This window comes from Mchenga conophoros, linkage group LG3, assembly GCF_057382185.1.
Source record: "Mchenga conophoros isolate Kocher_MC1m ecotype Shallow Benthic linkage group LG3, M_conophoros_male_GT1.1, whole genome shotgun sequence".
In the NCBI taxonomy this organism is placed as follows: Eukaryota; Metazoa; Chordata; class Actinopteri; order Cichliformes; family Cichlidae; genus Mchenga; species Mchenga conophoros.
Window position 1 is genome coordinate 53,479,613 of NC_140528.1, and position 19,042 is coordinate 53,498,654.

General features: G+C 36.5%; 2 protein-coding genes across 2 annotated transcripts; one reads left to right on the plus strand and one right to left on the minus strand.

Moving 5' to 3' along the window:
* Positions 1-228: 228 nt before the first annotated feature.
* Positions 229-3,610, plus strand: LOC146579505 (uncharacterized). Its single transcript, XM_085269348.1, has 6 exons — positions 229-320; positions 428-787; positions 1,217-1,355; positions 1,477-1,534; positions 2,470-2,529; positions 3,255-3,610. Exons 1-5 carry the CDS (start codon positions 263-265, stop codon positions 2,515-2,517), a joined length of 663 nt encoding a protein of 220 aa, XP_085125474.1. The 5' UTR covers positions 229-262; the 3' UTR covers positions 2,518-2,529; positions 3,255-3,610.
* An 11,946-nt stretch (positions 3,611-15,556) lies between these two features.
* LOC146579506 (polymeric immunoglobulin receptor-like) lies at positions 15,557-18,399 on the minus strand. Its single transcript, XM_085269317.1, has 5 exons — positions 18,275-18,399; positions 17,815-18,150; positions 16,670-16,990; positions 15,873-16,138; positions 15,557-15,658 (listed from the first exon to the last, which is right to left on the minus strand). The coding sequence occupies exons 1-5, from the start codon at positions 18,312-18,314 to the stop codon at positions 15,557-15,559; spliced, it is 1,065 nt and encodes a 354-aa protein (XP_085125443.1). The 5' UTR covers positions 18,315-18,399.
* Positions 18,400-19,042: the final 643 nt, after the last annotated feature.

The window sequence follows — 19,042 nt, forward strand, 5'->3', positions numbered from 1 at the left end:
TGTGTGTTTCTGTTTGAAAAGAAAAGCCTTCAAACACATACAAAAACATCACTGTTTCCCTCTGGTGGACAAACTCTGTAACTACAACATGTTTCTAAAAGACTTCAAGCCTCCATTGATATTTTTGCAGTTCCTCATTATGTCTGTGCGTAGATGCTGTGATGAGCGAATGAAGTCAGACTGTAGATTTTCCTTCTTCTAGCTGTATTGACTGACCTTTGACCTCATGTGTTTATGACTCTTCACCTCTGTCTCCTCTCACATGGAGAAGATGATCTGCAGGATCCTGCTGCTCATCATCCTCACCTCATGTGTCTCTGGTTCGTTTACAGCTTCACTTTATGAACTCCAAATAAAGCTCAACAACAGATTTGTTCCAGTTCTCAGTGTGTCTGCTCCTCTCTTTCCCTCTCTGTCTCCTCAACAGGATCATTTGTAGTCAATGTGACACAGACCTGCTATCAGGCAGAGGAGAACCACAACATCACACTGGAGTGGACGTTCACCACCAAACCTGACAGATCCACCAACATGCTCAACATCTTTTGTGAACTCTTTATCAGTGATGAAGTCTCAGTCCTGTATCATGTTCATGAAGGTGTTGAGGTGTCAGAGTCTCAGAATGAAAAGTTTTCAGGACGAGTCCAGAGTGACAAAGACGCCCTCAGAGAAGGACGAATCAGACTGCAGCTGTGCAGACTCAGGACTGATGACTCGGGTCTGTACCTGTGTGAGGTCAACACTGATTATGGCTTCAGTGTTGGAAGATGTCGACTCAACGTCACTGGTCAGTTATAGAATCCAGATTTTTTTAAGGTATTATTATCACTGTGAGTCTGACAAAATTTCATGGAGTTCAGATCCAGAGAAGGCCATTATTTTTCTGATGATCATTTTCTTTTTGTGTTAGAGAATGTTACAAAACATTTTCTCTGCAAACAATTCGCTTACAAAGTTGATTTACTGTTGTTCTTCCTTTTTGTTCCTGGCTCAAAATTAGTTCCCACGTTAGAGTGTTGTGGTCTCTTTTCTTAAGGTTTTGTTTAGTCTTCCTTCTCCGGCCTTTCACAGTTTATGACTGAAAGTTGTGTTGTATAGCCTGTTACACTATAGCAAGAGAGAGTTTGTGCTCAGAAACTGTTTTATATTTGTTAGTAGTTTAAAAAAAACATAAAGAAAAATGTAAAGTTCAGTTTGAGTTTTGGTCATTTTGCAGGAGCCAAAAATTCAAAGGAAAACTACTGGAAGACAGTTAAAACTGCTTTGGCAGGTGGACAGATTGCAGTTATAATACTTGCTGGTTTGATTGTCGGAATAGGTGAAATAGTTGACCCTAAATTCTTCATTAGCAAAGGGTAAGTTAGTGTTTCCTGTCATTTTAAAAAACAAACTACATTTTTAAAACCCTGTTTTCTGATTTTTGTCATTGTTTTATGTTTATTTTTTTGGTTTACTTTACTTTTGCTTACTCTACAGAGTAAGAGAAGAGACCGCATCAGATGCAGATGAAACAACAGTTCCTCCTCAACTATTGGTGTGAAGTATTTTCTTACACTTTACTGATTACACTGAATAAAACTTGCTGATACTTAAAATTCACTCAAGGAGATCTCCCTCACAATTAGATAACTTTTTCATGTTACTTGTCAAGGAAAATTGTTTTATTTTTATTAAAATGATAGCTTGGTAAAATCAACCAGACCAGTGCACCAATTATCATTCAAGTTCTTCAATCTGATTTTTAAAAGATTTATAAAAGTGTTAAAATAATTTTGGCTTACAGATATGCAAACAAACCATGCTACACATCATGTTTAGTGACTGAGAATGTGATAAGGATTTGTATGAGTTTGGCAAATTGTGTCTAAGTACATGAACAGTGTTAAAAGGTTTGGCCCTAAGAGTGCTTGATTCAAAAACTAAGTTAAAGACACAGAATTTGGCTTAAAAAACTGGAGTTTATTTTTTCAGCAATTTAGAAAAACTCTAACATCCACTCTTTCGAGTAGTAGACTCCTATACTAAATCCAGCTATATTCCACATGCACAGATCTAGAGGAGAGCTGCTGAAACAGGTGTGACTGGTAAGATAAGTTCTGCGAAGCTACTCAGGTCCCCTTGTATTTATCATGCAAAGACTGATCAAATGATCACTGACTTAGGTTAACTAATATATATATATATATATATATATATATATATATATATATATATATATATATATATATATACACACACACATATATATATATATACATTATATTATATTATTATAGTATTATTATAGTATTATTATAGTATTATATATATATATATATATATATATATATATATATATATATATATATATATATATATATATATATATATATATATATATAATACTATAATAATATAATCAGGTATAATATATAATCAGGTTTTGGATCAGGTTACATTGAGTCTGTGACTTTTCTCTGTTGAAAACAGGCAAACGATGGCTCAGAGGGCTGTGAAGTTACACATTTAGAAGCATAAGGCCTGCTGATGGTGTGTAAAGCCTCTACTTACCTTCTACACTGTTTTGTTACTAATTTATTAATCGGTTTTACATTGTTTGCTGTTGTTTATCAGTGAACACAGATTACAGAGGAGCAAAGAGACACATGTTGCTTCATCGACTTACAGTTGTCACATAATTTTCATTTATATAGTGGTCTTGAACTCGTTAGACATTTTACACAATGATATTTGGCATTTTCATAATGAAATTCATTTATCAGCGTGGGACTGCTGTGTCACCTGAAAAACTCGTTTCATTCATCCTCTAAACCAGTTGTTCTTAACCTTTTTGGAGGTACCGAACCCCACCAGCTTTATATGCGCATTCACTGAACCCCTCTTTAGTGAAAAATAAAATGTGATTTTTTTACTGGTGCACAAAATGAGCCATGCATGTCATGGCGGAGGCTCTGCCGAACCCCTGAGACCGACTCGACCCCTAGGGTTCGATCGAACCCAGGTTAAGAACCACTGCTCTAAACAATGTTCATTTGCACAAATGTTTCAGGGAAACTGATTTCTCTATCAAGGATGAACTAGTATGTTTCCATAGGTTGCCTTTGTATAAATGTATAAATGAAGTGTTTATCATTTTTTGTTCCTTAAGTACAGTATATGATATTAAAGGCAGGTGCTTAACATTAGAAGAAGACAGGAAGTGTGTTTTCCCATGGTTTCTCCAAAGGTTGCTAATCTGTCATCTCCCCATGCAGTAGCCAGGATGTTCTGCAGCAAGAGGGTTTGTGTGTGAAAGAAAGCCGGTGAGGAGAATCTGGATTTACTAATGGATCAACTTCCCTTAAGGCTCTTTTTAAATAGAGGCAGTGAATCATCCCCTACTTGCAAAGCCTGTAAATAAACTCTCTAAACCTGCTTTACTGAGTCCAGCCTGCCTTTTGACCATGACAGATTTTGATCTCATAAGAAAAGAATACAGTCAATCTTTTTACTTTGCTGTTTCCACTTTTGCTCAGTTGTCATCTTAGTTAATTATATGTAAAAAAAAAAAACAACAACAAAAAAAAACTTCTTTTCAATCATACTTCTTTGCAAAAAAGACATCTGTAAATTCTACCTAAGAAATCTTGCATTAGTCAATTATTTTATTTTGTTATAATAAATTTCATTTAGATATAAACATGTATCCTTCATTCTGTTAGCACTTTAGCTGGGTATGGAAACAGGGTCATTACTCATTTGGTGTCCAGGTGCCAGAATAAATGAATGTCTCTGTCCACACTCTTTATCCTATGTATTAAAATAAAAAATGTCATGGTCAGTGCTGTGTGGCAGGGAGGGTGTAGGACCCAAACACAGAACACTCAGAGGAATAAACTCAAAACGTAGCTTTAATGCTCAACAAACTTTTCATAATAAAGTAAACTTCACGAAAAGCAAACCAAAAACTAAACCAGGACCACACAGAGAAACCAACAGCACAGTAAGAGTACTGCAGGAGATACAGCTAAGAAAACAAAGGGTTTATATGCACATGGGAGTGATCAGGGAAGGGGAGACAGGAGGGGAACACAGCTGGGATTAATTAGACATAACAAGACAAAGGAAGCAAATAGGAATAAGAACTTAAATAGGAAGTATAACACAGAGACCTGACTGACCGGGGAGACAGAGGGAACAAGGAGACAAGACATGCCACGACGAGGAACATGAGAATAAGCAAAATGAGAGACAGGAGAGTCAGTGTAACAAATTGATCAGTCGTCTTATTGTTTCACGTGATACAACGTACATCATCTTTATTGCACAAGGGTGTAACCATCGGTTTCCTTGCTTCTGTCCATTTTCAGTTATTTCACTTTGTGCAAATCAAGCCAACTCTTACAAGTTTATTTTTTATTTTGTCTGAGATCACGGGGTTGGCAGCCTTAGCAGAGAAACTCAGACCTTTAAAACAAAATAACTGATGAGACTCTGACACTCAAATAAAACTGTGCACAGTTTTGTCAGCTGATACAAGTTTTTCTGAGTGTTGGACGTTTACCTCAAAATTAAAAGTGAAAGAAAAAATGAACCATAAACAAAGAAAGACATGAATGAATCATCCTGTGTGCACAATATGTTATTGTGTTTTAAAACTGAAGCCAAGCACAGCCGTCTGCTAGAGTCGACGTGTTAAAGAGGATAAAAAGCTACCAACTGAAAGAAGAACAGACAACAGCAGTGTGTATTTCTCTTAAAGAAATTTACTTGTTTTATGTGTAGTGTTTATTTGTGAAGCTGAGTGTGAATGGGACTAATGATTAAACACTTTGTATATTGTGTGAGTTATGAGTTATGAGTCTTAACAGACATGTTGAACAGTGAGCTGGCGCTTTTTTTTCATTAAAAATATTCAGGCTGTTGTTTGTTCTTCCAGCTGATTATTAAATCAATCAGACAGTGACACAGAGCTTGCAGCTCTCTCTCCAACAAACAAGTAAGTAGACTTTAACCATCCTGTATGACTCTTTGTGTTTCTGTACTGCAAAAGATGGAATTACAGAAATTACAAGCAGACACCTTTTACGTATTGCAAGGACTCAGCCACTCAGCCAATAAAATCACTCTGCCTGTAACTTCATGACTGCAGAATGTCAGAGAAAAGATGAGGAAACAACTGTATCTTTAACTCTTTTTTTATGGACTCCTGCGTTCTACCTCTTTACTGTTATTGTCAAGTTACAAGATCTTGCAGCTAACTAAAATTTTCTTTGCATGATGATGTCATTTCTGATATGTTAGAACTCAGAGGCACATCTTATGAGTTACATTTTAGATTTTGCGGTCAGCTTTGAGAAACCTTGTGTTTCTTTCATCAGTCTCTGCATTCCAGATGAGAAGCTTCTTCAGCAGAAAAGCAGCATGACAAAAAAGACAATTTACTCCATAAAAACTAGTTCTTATCACAAGATTATTAAAATACTGGATACCTCAGCATCCTACTACTCCTTAGCATGAGAAAATGAGGTGTTCAGGTGCAGTGGGGCTGTTGGGGACCGTGAACTTTGCAAGAAGTCAGAACCCAGAAGTAAACATGATCATTTCTATGAGTCAAAGGACTATCAAAGAGTTATGTAAGTGTACGTTATCCGATTGTTCAGTCTGACGTCACTAGCCGTGTCTGGGTCTAAACTCCGCTGCACGTCCTTATATCAAACGATCACTATGGCATTTGCTGAGAGTTGAAAAACTGTCTAAAGTCTTTCATCTTTAATAAAATGATCAGCGTTCTGCTCTACCAGGTGTAACAATTGAGTTTAACATCCAGGCATCCATGAAAACGGAATTTATGACATTTAACGGAGTTAGAAGTTAGCAGGAAGTTAGCTCGCTAGCTTCTATCTAAATACAATATAGCATGTCCTGACTGCGGGGTTTTGGAAACAAAGTAAAACGTACAGCTCTGTTATCACTTCCAACATAAATGAAGACAGAAAACTAAACAGCAGTGACGTTTGTAGGGTTACTGAAGTTTGGCTAGCTGGTATATAATGATGTGCTACGTGACCGCTAGCGACACAGCTATGTGCATAATATAAACAAGCTAACTTTTTTTCCACTCGATAAAAGTTAACGTGAGTGTTCTCGGTGGTCAGGAACAAATGTAATCGCATGGCAGGATGCTGTAAAAGGACCAAACTTCAGCCAGGAGAACAACTGAGATAATCCATCCACAATACGAGGTTAGTCATTCATATACTGCTGCATGGGCTGGGCTGTAGTTGCATCCTAAGGTTTTAAAAACTGAGCTTAAATAAATGATTAGCGGTAATAAAAGCCAAGGGAGGTCAACAGTGATCACTGACTGTTTTAGGAGCTTTTTGAGATTAAATAGAAGAAAATACATAACATTAAACATGTTAACAACACAAAAGCCATATTAAACGCAGACTACGTTAGGCCCGGAAGTAGGATTTGTCATGTCATCACTGAACAACCGGATTACATGAAGGGTTTAGGAGTTTCAGCTCCTTAACCTGTGCCACATTTTTTAGAGGGACCAAAAGCATTGCAAAATGTATTCAAAGGCTATTTCATGGGCAGGTGTGGCAGTCCCTTTTTTATGCCATTATCAATTAAGCAGATAAAAGGCTTGGAGTTGATTTGTGGTGTGGTGCTGGCATTTGGCATGTTTTGCTGTGAAAAGACAACATGGAGATGCAGAAGAAAAAGCCATCGTTAAGTTCTAAAAACAAATAAAACCCATCAAAGAAATTTCTTGATGCATTCTCAATCATCCAGGAAAGTAAATCTCCAAAAAGTTGATTCTGTTCATCTGGACGTAGCGTTTTGTGGGAGAAACGTTTCGTCACTCATCCAAGTGACTTTATCAGTCTCAGCTGACTGCAGGTTTCCCCAATCTTATAAACAGAACATTGTACATGACTGAAACCAGCCCACTGAAGGAACAATAGGCTGGGAGGTCAGTTCCTTAATCTTAATTATGCAAATTCTCATGACCATTGATCATTAATTATGATACTGTGGAAAAATCAGGTAACATCAAGTTGAACAGTATGGCAAAGCCATGAAGATCCACTTGGAAAAATAAATCTGTTGGACATTTTTCTTGGCCTTCAGACTGCAATTCTGATTGCTACAGTGTCGAAAGGGACAGGCAACCCCCCCCCCCCCCCCCCCCAAAAAAAAAAACAAAAAAAAAACTGAGATGCAAAACAGATTTTCAATAAGCTCATGAAAAATTGCAGTTTCATGCAAACTGAACTTTAAAAATAAGAAGCACAAAGTTGTTTTTTTTTCCAGAGATAGAATTATTAGGAAAGCTTTCTGTCTGTTATAAAATTTGTTCATCTTATCTTCACTTCCCTCTGGTGGTGAAGATGGTATGGTTAAAGAACTAATCCCCTCTTTTCACTAAATGTCACTGAGAAAGTCACACTGACAGCATGAATCAACAACACTCACTGAGACCTGCAACAACAGACAGAAAATAAGTGACACAAACTCACCTCCATGTTTGTGTCATTTTCAGTCCAAAGTTCCTCCTTGTCTTACTAATGTAGAAGACCATGAGGAAAACAGCCATCAGCAAAACACCATCCAAGGACGCACGCACAACCAGAAGCCAGGAGGAGTCAGGACAATGTGTAGAGGACAATGCTTCCCTCTGTAGAGTGAAAGCAGGTGGGTTTGAAGACATTTGTGTTGCTGTTTGTAGTGGGGAGGCAGTTGTGTTTGAAGCTGTGAACAATAAACACAAAACATTTAATAATAAATCAATACTAATGCATCATAACAAGAGTACTGTCATACAGGTAAATACAAACATTTATTAAACACAAAATTCATAATTTTGTTCATAATATAAAATATAAAGCACACTAAAATTGTTTACACCTGCCTGCAGTCACAGTGAGTCTGTGTATCTTGTGGGGAAATGGTAGATGAAATCCATTTCAGCCCCGCCATCATAATTTTTTGGCGGCGGCGGCGCGGGGGGCGGGGGGGGGGGGGGGGGGGGGGTATATAATATGTGCAGTCATTAAAAGAAAACATTAATACATGACAACATCTTCATTTTTTTTAAATTAAAGCATCATAATACGGTTTTGCAGATGAACAGATGATTAAATTTACCTGCACAAAAACAAAATAATACTCTGAGATTGGTCATCCAACCTTTTTTTAAATGTCAAACCTCTATTTCAATTTAGACAGTTTTAGGACAGTTTAATGATGTCTCAGCCAGTGTATCAGCTGATCTCGGGCAGTAACAACAATCTCACTGTGATTGTCTTTAATCTTATACTTATAGTTATAATTAGTTTACTTTATTTTTATTTTTGGTTCCTGTTTGAGTTGTGATCTTAATAATAATAATAATGATAATGTCTTTACTATTTTGAAAAGAAACTTACCATGAATAACAAGAACATTTAGACTGTAGTATGAATCTACAGTCTAAATGTAGACAGGGGGTTTCCATAACCACAGCTGTACTCTCCTGTGTCTGACTTGGTCAGCTGTGTGATGGTCACATACAGTCCAAATGTAGATACTGGTCTGTATTCAATGCTGTATCTGCCACTCACAGATTTGTTATTAGTTGTGTCAATGAGAATCTCCCCTTCATTCTGGAATTGGAACATCCCAATGTGATGTTTTCTCCCTCAGTTTGTGTGCGATAAAAACCAATGTTTCAATCAAGATCTGTGAAATAGAAGAACATTAATTAGTCTGAACTGAAACTGTAAGCTTTTATATCATAATTATATGTCCCGGTTCAAATAAACAAAGTTGTCATCAACTTATGAAAGTACAGTTGTTACATGCTGTATAAAATGTACACCTATATGGTGTATAATGTTAAAGTTACATTTATTAATTAATTACAGCTTGATCTAAACATGGTCTATAATGCTAAATTAGAGCTAGTGAGGGCTCTCCATAGTTTTATTTCAAGGAATTTTAGTACAAACTCACCATTTGAAACTCTGACCTCAAAGTCATAGTTTGAATCTGGAACAGAAGGTCTTCCTAAACCACACCTGTACATTCCTGAGTCAGACTTGATCATGTGTGTGAAGGTCGCAGACACAATTCCTCTTCCTGGAGATCCATCTTTATAATTAATGCAGTATCTCCCACTCTGAGCTGTGCTTCCATCTGTTTTAATGAGGATATCTTCTGCTCACTCACATTTTTCCTTACAGAAGAACTTTGTGCTTCCAGACAAATATAAGCTGCAGTTAAGCGTGCCATTTAATCCTTCAACTGCAGACAAAATATTGTGTTTTGCCTTGACTAGCACAGCTACATCTGTCAGATGAAAAGAAATGATAGCAAAATTAAAAACACAAAAAAGATAGATATTCACAACATAAAATAATGTATGAAAATATGTGTATTTTATGAAATGATTCATAAAGATGACTTCCATTTCTTTTTATTAAAGAGAAACATTAAGATCATCAGTCCCCACCTGATAAGAAGCAGAAGAAAAGAAAATGGAGGATTTTCATTCTGACTTCGATCCTGATGCAGAAAAGTTGTTAAACTTCAGAAGAACAGCGTCTGACTCTTCACTCTGTCTGTGTCTGTCAGATCATCAGAAAACTGAAGTTACTCAGTAAATTGTTTCCTTTTTATCACTTCCTTCAATTTTTTTAGATGCATTCATCACATGCTAATGAGGATGATGATGTGATAATGAAACGTATGTGTGTACAAAACATCGTATATCTAACATTATGAATCTGCCTGTTTGTAGATCAGTACTGTGAAGTTTCTCTGATGCTCTAAATGTGAATAAAAGAGTTTCAGACCAAGTCTGACTTGAAATCCTGATGGCAGGTGGTTCACATGAAACAGATTTTTCCTTTGTTTTGTAGCCATGTAACCATTTTATAATTAATACAATGTTCTTCTTGTCAGTGAGGGCAGCAGCCAATAGTATACCATAAAAATATAAAATAAAAAATATCTGATCAAATCATTTAATGTAGGATTCTTACAAAACAGGTTCATAAGTAACAACAACAACCACTCACCAGCTTGGAAGATGGAACAAATTACAGTGGAGGTAAAAATAGACGCTTCTGTTGTCTCCTTCCTGGTAGTTTGGGAGTTGTTTTGGACTTCTGTGAAATTTACCAGTTATTAAAGTAGGAACAAGCTGCCAGTTATGCTCGCTTTTAGACAGTTTGTCAACTCCAGAGAAGCATGCACAAAGCCTCTCTTTAGCCCATCATAGTTGGAGGAGGGAGTGGGTTTGTCTTACTGTCACTAACTCACTGTCAGACTTAGTTTACAGTATTGATATAATTAACCTGGTTAAACAGGCGACCCATATACTGAAGGTTTGAGTTCTCAATGCAGGACATGGATTTCCTGTGTGTCATTTCCCCTCTCACCCTCCCCACCCTCCTGTCTCCTATCTGTATGTACATAACTTAAAAACTTAGATCAAACAGATAAGAAACACTTTACTTGGATTGAGACTGTTTTGTGTGGTTTTTGTAGCTTTTACACATCCTCTGCATTTTTGAAATACTAAATATTCATAACAGTCTCATTTAGATAATCAACAGCAGAGCTAGTTCAAATTTACAATCTTGATTTTGTTATTTTTTATGATAAACCAAAGAAGTCTGTACAAGAAAAAGACACTGGACAGTTTCCACTGCCTAGAAAGCTCCATCCCTGAGAGTGATTTTGTAATTTTTAGTAAAACATAAAGCTGTTGTTTTCAGATTAAGAACTCAAATCTATCAGGACTTCACAGCATACCACATTTACTTCTAAACTACGTCAGAGAAATGATAAGATGCTAACAAGATAGTAATTTGCTCAAGACACCAAACATTTTGGGTTTCACTGACACGTAATCTATGATGTTGTGCAACCACGTATTGTATCTTCATACAAGCTGCTTCGTTTACTTGGAAACAGTAAACACGGTTGTTAGAGGCTGTAAGAATAGTCTGGTGGAGAGAAAACAGTCAGTGTTTTGCGTCAGTCAGTATGATACAGGAAAAAATAACCTGAAATGTTTCTTACTCAAAGGTGTGAGTGATGTATGAGTGTTGTGTGGTTAGTTGCTTGTAGTACAGTAATTTCAATCTCAAAGTGACAAAACAATTCTGAAAAAATAAAAAATATTTTACATTAAATTGCAGTTTTGTGTTTTCTGGATTATTCTGTTCTCTGAGGTAATGATGTGATACTAAGTTCTTCAAAATAACATGCTTTTTTTTAATGAACACAGAAGTAGGTTGTCAGATTTGTAACATTAGTTCCACTTTCTGTTTGAGGAATGCAAGAATTTTCCAATTTCTCATTAATACTATAAAACATCACAGTTTGTTTATTGTCAAGGTGCAAATTTATTGCATGAGTTATCTGAGCTTTTGTTTACAACGTGCTCGTGTAAAATTAACTATTTAAAAGAGAAATATGCAGACTGCATTTCAATTCAGTTTAATTCAATTATATTTATATAGCGCCAAATCATAACAACAGTCACCCCCTTTATATTGTAAGCTAGACCCTACTATAATACATACAGAGAAAACCAGATAATCAAATGAGCCCCATGAGCCAAGATGGGCAGTAATGCGTTACAAGTAACACGTTAGTGTAATCCGATTACTATTTTCAAATAATGAGTAAAGTAAGGGATTACTATTGCAAAAAAGTTAATTACATTACTGTTACTTCCCCGTAAGCACGCTGTGTTACTGCGTTACGAAACTGTGATTTTGTTTGCGAGAGTGTCTGATGACAATGATGTAAGCGAGTGCGATGTACACTTCACATGAAGACCAAAATAGTTCCAAAGGCCAGATCTGAATGAGGGTGGGGGAGGTTCAATTTGCCATGTTGCAATGAGAGCTTAACTTCTGTCTTGCTAGCTTGTGCTGCGCTCAGTCGATCTGCACTCAACAGTGCAGCCTACACGGAATAGTCGAACGCAGATCCACTGAGCTCTCAACACAGAGCACAGACAGCATCGTCAGAAGAAAAGTTGATAAAATAAATAAAAAATGTTGTATTGTTCAATACATATGCATACCGAACCGAAAGCACTGTATCGAATGGTTCAATATCGATACGAGTATCGTTGCAACGATACTCGTATCGATATTGAACCATTCAATATCGATACCCCTAATATATATATAGGGGTATATATACATTAGTATCGAGCAATACAACATTTTTTATTTATTTTATCAACTTTCCTTCTGACGATGCTGTCTGTGTTGAGCACTCAGTGGATCTGCGCTCGACAGTGCAGCCTAGGCAGAGTAGTCGAACGCAGATTCACTGAGCGCAGGGCAAGCTAGCGAGACAGAAGTTAAGTTCTCGTTGCAACATGGCAAATTGAACCTCCCCCACCCTCATTCAGATCTGGCATTTGGAACTATTTTGGTTTTCATGTGATGTATGACCCTGAAGGTAAGCGCGTCATGGACAAAAGTAAAACAGTATGTTGGATGTGCCACGCAATGCTCAATTACATGGGTGGGAACTACTGCGTTAGCGCAGTTTGCTCGTTAACGTGTTGGCCGTCCAGCCCCATGCACGGGGCGATCCGCGGTAGCTCGTTAACGGAGATTTGCTGTGTTGTGGCGTTAACGTCATTTCAACGAGATTAACGCTGACAGCACTAGTGGGAACACAACGAATATGACTGCACATTTACTCCGACATCATCCTAGTGCAAAGACAAGTGGAAGCAGACAAAAACAACAAGCATGCATGCTACAAACTTTACCCGAGTCATTTAGACAGCCGTTAGCACATGATTCTCCTTATGGGGACCTGATATGTTTAATATACTGCTGAGAATATAGCCCAGAAGAAGCGTATAGTATAGCTTTTATTTTGGAAAGAGCCATTTCTCTGTAATAAACTCTCTTTTCCAAAGATGAGTGATTCCTCAATCAGATATATTTACTTTTTTATTACTTTGTTGTTTCAGCAACATTAAATTTAAAAACTGTACTTTTGAGTTAAAATATATATTTATAATTTTAATAAATGACAAATTAAAAAGGCATGAACATTTTTGTTTGTATCGAAAAAATATCGAACTGTAACACCAAAGTATTGAGCCGAACTGAACCGTGAATTTTGTGTATCGTTGCACCCCTAATATATATATATATAAAAGCATATATTACAGTAGTGAGCTTGAACTCTGGGTCAAAGATTCAAGTTGCAGTTATTTATATTGCCTATCAGCTTAAATCACTTAAAGACAAGTACCTTTGACAGTGTATATACAGATGTATTATACATGAGAGACAAATATTGTCCGTTTAATATGTTGGCATTACATTACATTTGGCTCAATACTCACATATACATGTAAAAACCAAATGTATGAGCAGTGAAAACTGTTTCTGATAGAATGAAGAGTAGACTGATATATGAAATATTCCTTTATTGGGTGAGAAAATCAGACCATGTCATAACTGCTTTAAGTCATACAGAATAGATATCAGAGCCTTAAACAGGCTGACTTCTGCTAAATGGGTCAAACTGGGCAGAAAGTCTACAAACACATAACATCCTTATAGAATATGATGTAACACTATAGATCAACTTACCTCAGAATATATAAAGCATATAAACAATTACAGCAATATGATGCAACAAACACAGCAGTGCTACTAATCCAAAATACTCAAAGCTTCATAGAACTGAAACAAACATTTATTTTTAGCTCCATTCTGCTGCTGATACATACTTTAGGTTTCTGAATGTTAAACTTGTTGCTGCCTTTCATAGTGTGTAACTTGAAGGCCCTGAGTACTTTCTCCCACACTGAAAACACTGGAATGATACAATTATTTGAACATTACCTAATAAGACTGATTCAGGACAGACAGTTAGTGATTTTAAACTTTCCTAGCAGTCCTTCACAAACAGGGAACAGTCTGTCTATTCTCTCCATCTGTCAGCTGCTGCTGGCTCTTCCTCCTCCTCTTCCTCACACACTGCTGAGTTTGTCCTGGTGGATCATCAGGGGTGCAAAGCCTCACAGATGATGTGCAGCAGTGGGTCCCTCAGTCTGTCCTCACTCTGGACACTTGCAGTTGTCACACATGGAAATCAAATGTGTGATAAGGTGCAGGATTCAAACACAAGTGTAACTTATAAATACATGTTCATACTTTTATTACACAATCAGAGAGAAAGAAACAGAGAGAGTGCAGGACAGACAGACAGGTAACAGTCTCAGGTGTATACACTGCTACAAACAGGAGGATTTAGTGTTTGTGTTATTACGAGTGCTAAACAAGAAGAGTTCCCAGATGGTACAGTGGACACATGTGTGACTCCTGTGATTAAAGCATCTTTCTTTCAGCTTAACGAGTGAACCGTCAGCTCGTTCAAACACACGTTAAAGTCCGTTTGGCTCGACACCACCGAGCAGAGGCAGCAAATAATATAGTTAACATTAACGGTGCAGTGGATCCTGCTTGTGCCGTGATATTCAGGACTGCAAACCGAGCAGCATCACTGACTTTCAGCTTGTTGTGTTTGTGGATATATGACTGACTTTAATTAACCATAAAATCATCACATTCTCTGTAAGATTAAGCTCAGCTATTGAACGGCGTATATTTTAAAGTAAAGGCTTTAAAACCAAGTTAGTACAAACATCACTAATGTCACATAACTTTGCCGACATGTGGCCAACAGCAATGTTTTAATGTTCTTCATTATTAAACATTCGCACATAAATAAGTGACATCATATTCACTACTTACTTTTGACAGTTCACTCTTCGGCCGCTCCCTTCTGCCATACTTTGCGGCAAAATTATCCACACCCACCGGTGCGCTATGGATTGTGGGATATATGGGACCACGAAGCGTGCACCGGACCACGCTTGATATTTGGGGAAATCGACTGTGCATTTGGAGTATGCATTTGAAGTACACTTCGAATTGGGACAGCCGACGTCGCGTGGCGGTGACGTAATCGCACTCAAAATGCGTACTTCAAGCGTGCGGTCTCTGAATTGGGACACAGCCTCATTATTGTAGAGCACTCTGTATATTTCTAATTCATTTAGGGAAACATCACATTATTTTGCAGATGTTTATTTTTTTTGTATAAGTGATTAAAAGAAAACATGGCTGTGCAACTTAATACGTATGACAATATCTTCATTTTTCTTTGATTGTATATACCTTGTAAGAAAAGCTAGTAGTTTCAAACACATTGCATAAGTAAGCACATAAATTTCTAAATCACAGAGTACACAAATACATAAAGTAAAACCAAATGTGCACAACCTCTCCAAGTTAAAAGTTACAATGTTGCTTGATTACATGATTAGGCAGCCAAGCTTTGAACTTCCTCCAAAGTCTCCTTATTAATTATGCTGATACAGATATAGAACAACAGAACAACAATAAAACATAGTGAAGCAGATTGTATCATCAAATCTCAGAAACATGCTCAAAAACATCAAAACTAAACAGATATGAGAGAGAAGACAACCAAATTTTAAATCATGGGAATCTTTTACTTTTTAGATTTTGGTCTTTAATAATGCAGGTTTGGTCCCGCTGCGTTTGGGCTCTTTATGTTCTGAGGTTGGGTCCAAGCTGTCATGCGCAGCAAATAACTGAAACTAAAACAAACAAATAAAGCAAACAACATAAAACATGAGAAGTACAACAGATTTTCAACAACCATATTACCACATTACCATTTCATGGACATTGAAGTTTAAAAATAAGAAGCACAAAGTGTTTTTTTTTTCAGAGACAGGAAAAAAAATGCTGCAACATTCAAAATATCAAAAGAAGTTCACCAGATGAGTGACACAAGTGACACAAACTCACCTCCATGTTTGTGTCATTTTCTCTGGTGTTCAGTCCAAAGTTCCTCCTTGTCTTATTAATGTAGCAGAGCATGACGAAAACAGCCATCAGCAAAACACCATCCAAGGACGCACGCACAACCAGAAGCCAGGAGGAGTCAGGACAATGTGTAGAGACTCTTGCAGTGACACTTTCACTCTGTGTTGCTTTCGTCTGTAGAGTGAAAGCAGGTGGGTTTGAAGCCATTTGTGTTGCTGTTTGTAGTGGGGAGGCAGTTGTGTTTAAAGCTGTGAATGATATACAAAAACAATTAATAAAAAATCAATAGTAATACACACTAATACACCATAATAATAATACTGTCATACAGGTAAATACAAACATGTATCAAACACAAAAGAAAATGAATTTTGGAGATATGTGCAGTGATTAAAAGAAAACATGGCTGTGAAACTTAATACGTATGACAATATCTTCATTTTTTTTTAAATTAAAGCATCATAAGAGATATGGTTTTGCAGTTGAACAGATGATTAAATTTACCTGCACAAAAACAAAATAATACTCTGAGATTGGTCATCCAACCTTTTTTTAAATGTCAAACCTCTATTTCAATTTAGACAGTTTTAGGACAGTTTAATGATGTCTCAGCCAGTGTATCATCTGATCTCGGGCAGTAACATCAATCTCACTGTGATTGTCTTTAATCTTATACTTATAGTTATAATTAGTTTACTTTGTTTTTGTTTTTGGTTCCTGTTTAAGTTGTGATCTTAATAATAATAATAATGTCTTTACTATTTTGAAAAGAAACTTACCATGAATAACAAGAACATTTACACTGCTGTATGAATCTGGAGACAGAGGGTTTCCATAACCACAGCTGTACTCTCCTGTGTCTGACTTGGTCAGCTGTGTGATGGTCGCATACAGTCCAAACAGAGATCCTGCTGTGTATTCAATGCTGTATCTGCCACTCACAGATTTATCATTGCTTGTGTCAATGAGGATCTCCCCTTCATTCTTACACTGATTCTTGCAAAAAAACTTCCTCTGTCCGTACACAGTATTAGAACATCCCAATGTGATGTTGTCTCCCTCAGTTTGTGTGCGATAAAAACCAACCCTTTTGCCCAGATCTGTGAAATACAAGAACATTCAGTTGGATTGGAGTAAGAACTGAAACTGTAAGCTATTATATCATAATTATATTTCCTGGTTAAAATAAACAAAGTTATCTTTTCATATTAGATCAGAAAACAACACATGCTTACCTGATCCTCTCAGAATCAACACTTTTTGTTGTACAGTATTTAATGAAGCCACGCAAAATGTTACCTTCATACTATGAAGTTGAAGGGCAGATATACGGACCCTTGAAGTTATTTTTTTCTTTCATTTGGCTTATTTTGTGAAGCATTTTTCAGGACTTGCAGCTAGAAGATCCTGGTATCAAAACTTATAATAAAAGGTGACTAACTTGTTTTTAGCATGAGACTTTTGGAAGATATTCATCTTTTTTGAGGTTTCTCAAATGACACAAAATTGGCTTCTGTTACTTATAAATAATACATTAATAGAATCTTTCTATTAAAATCATGATACAAGCCATCATACTTACACTCAAAATCAGTCAAATATGTGAACAAGAGACAGATTTGGCTTTAGACTGTGATAGTTTAATTTGTTGTAAAACTGTGTTGGTTTTAGCAGAGCTGAAATTTGACTCCAAAATCATTTTATATTGTTTTGGCTTTACACTGAGGTGCTAGAATTTCAATTCAACTGATGACACTACAGTTTTTACATGCTGTGTAAAATGTACACCTACATAGTATATCACATTAAAGTTACATTTATTGATTAATTAAACACCTTGATATAAACATGCTCTGTATTGCTAAATACCAGTTAGTGGGGTCCTTTACATTTTTTATTTCAGGGAATTTTTGTAAAAACTCACCATTTGAAACTCTGACCTCAAAGTCATAGTTTGAATCTGGAACAGAAGGTCTTCCTAAAGCACACCTGTACATTCCTGAGTCAGACTTGATCATGTGTGTGAAGGTCGCAGACACAATTCCTCTTCCTGGAGATCCATCTTTATACTTCATGCTGTATCTCCCACTCTGAGCTGTGCTTCCATCTGTTTTAATGAGGATATCTTCTGCTCGCTCACATTTTTCCTTACAGAAGAACTTTGTGCTTCCAGATAAAGTTAAGTAGCAGACAAATGATGCATTTCCTCCTTCAGCTGCAGACCAAATATTGTGTTTTGCCTCGACTTGCACAGCTGCACCTGTCAGATGAAAAAAAACTGTAAATATCACAAGATGAAAATATGTGTATTTTATGAAATGATTCATAAAGATGACTTCCATTTCTTTTTATTAAAGAGAAACATTAAGATCATCAGCCCTCACCTGATAAGAAGCAGAAGAAAAGAAAATGGAGGATTTTCATTCTGACTTCGATCCTGATGCAGAAAAGTTGTTAAACTTCAGAAGAACAGCGTCTGACTCTTCACTCTGTCTGTGTCTGTCAGATCATCAGAAAACTGAAGTTACTCAGTAAGTTGTTTCCTTTTTATCACTTCCTTCAATTTTTTTAGATGCATTCATCACATGCTAATGAGGATGATGATGTGATAATGAAACGTATGTGTGTACAAAACATCGTATATCTAACATTATGAATCTGCCTGTTTGCAGATCAGTAGTGTGAAGCTTCTCTGATGTTCTAAATGTGAATAAAAGAGTTTCAGACTAAATTTGACTTTGAAATGCTGACGACAGGTGGTTCAGGCTCTGAGAGGAACACATGAAACAGATTTTTTCTTTGTTTTGCAGCCATGTAACCATTTTATAATTAATGCAATGTTCTTGTTGTGAACAGTAAAATGAAATGCAAAAAACATAGGAGTAAGGAAGAATATTAATGTATTTATTTATAAATCACCATGTTCTTTTGATTTTGCATTTTGAAATTATTCAACATCAAATAATTAAAATTAATGGCACAGTGCGCCAAATGGTGCCAAGTGTAAAATGAATTTAAAGAATTTCTTGAATGTGAATCAGTTTGTAATGTCTAACAAGGAAAACACATATCATGTGTGTCATTGTGTTGGGAAGGTTACTTTTAAAATGTATTCCACTACAGATTACAGAATACATGCCACAAAGTGTATT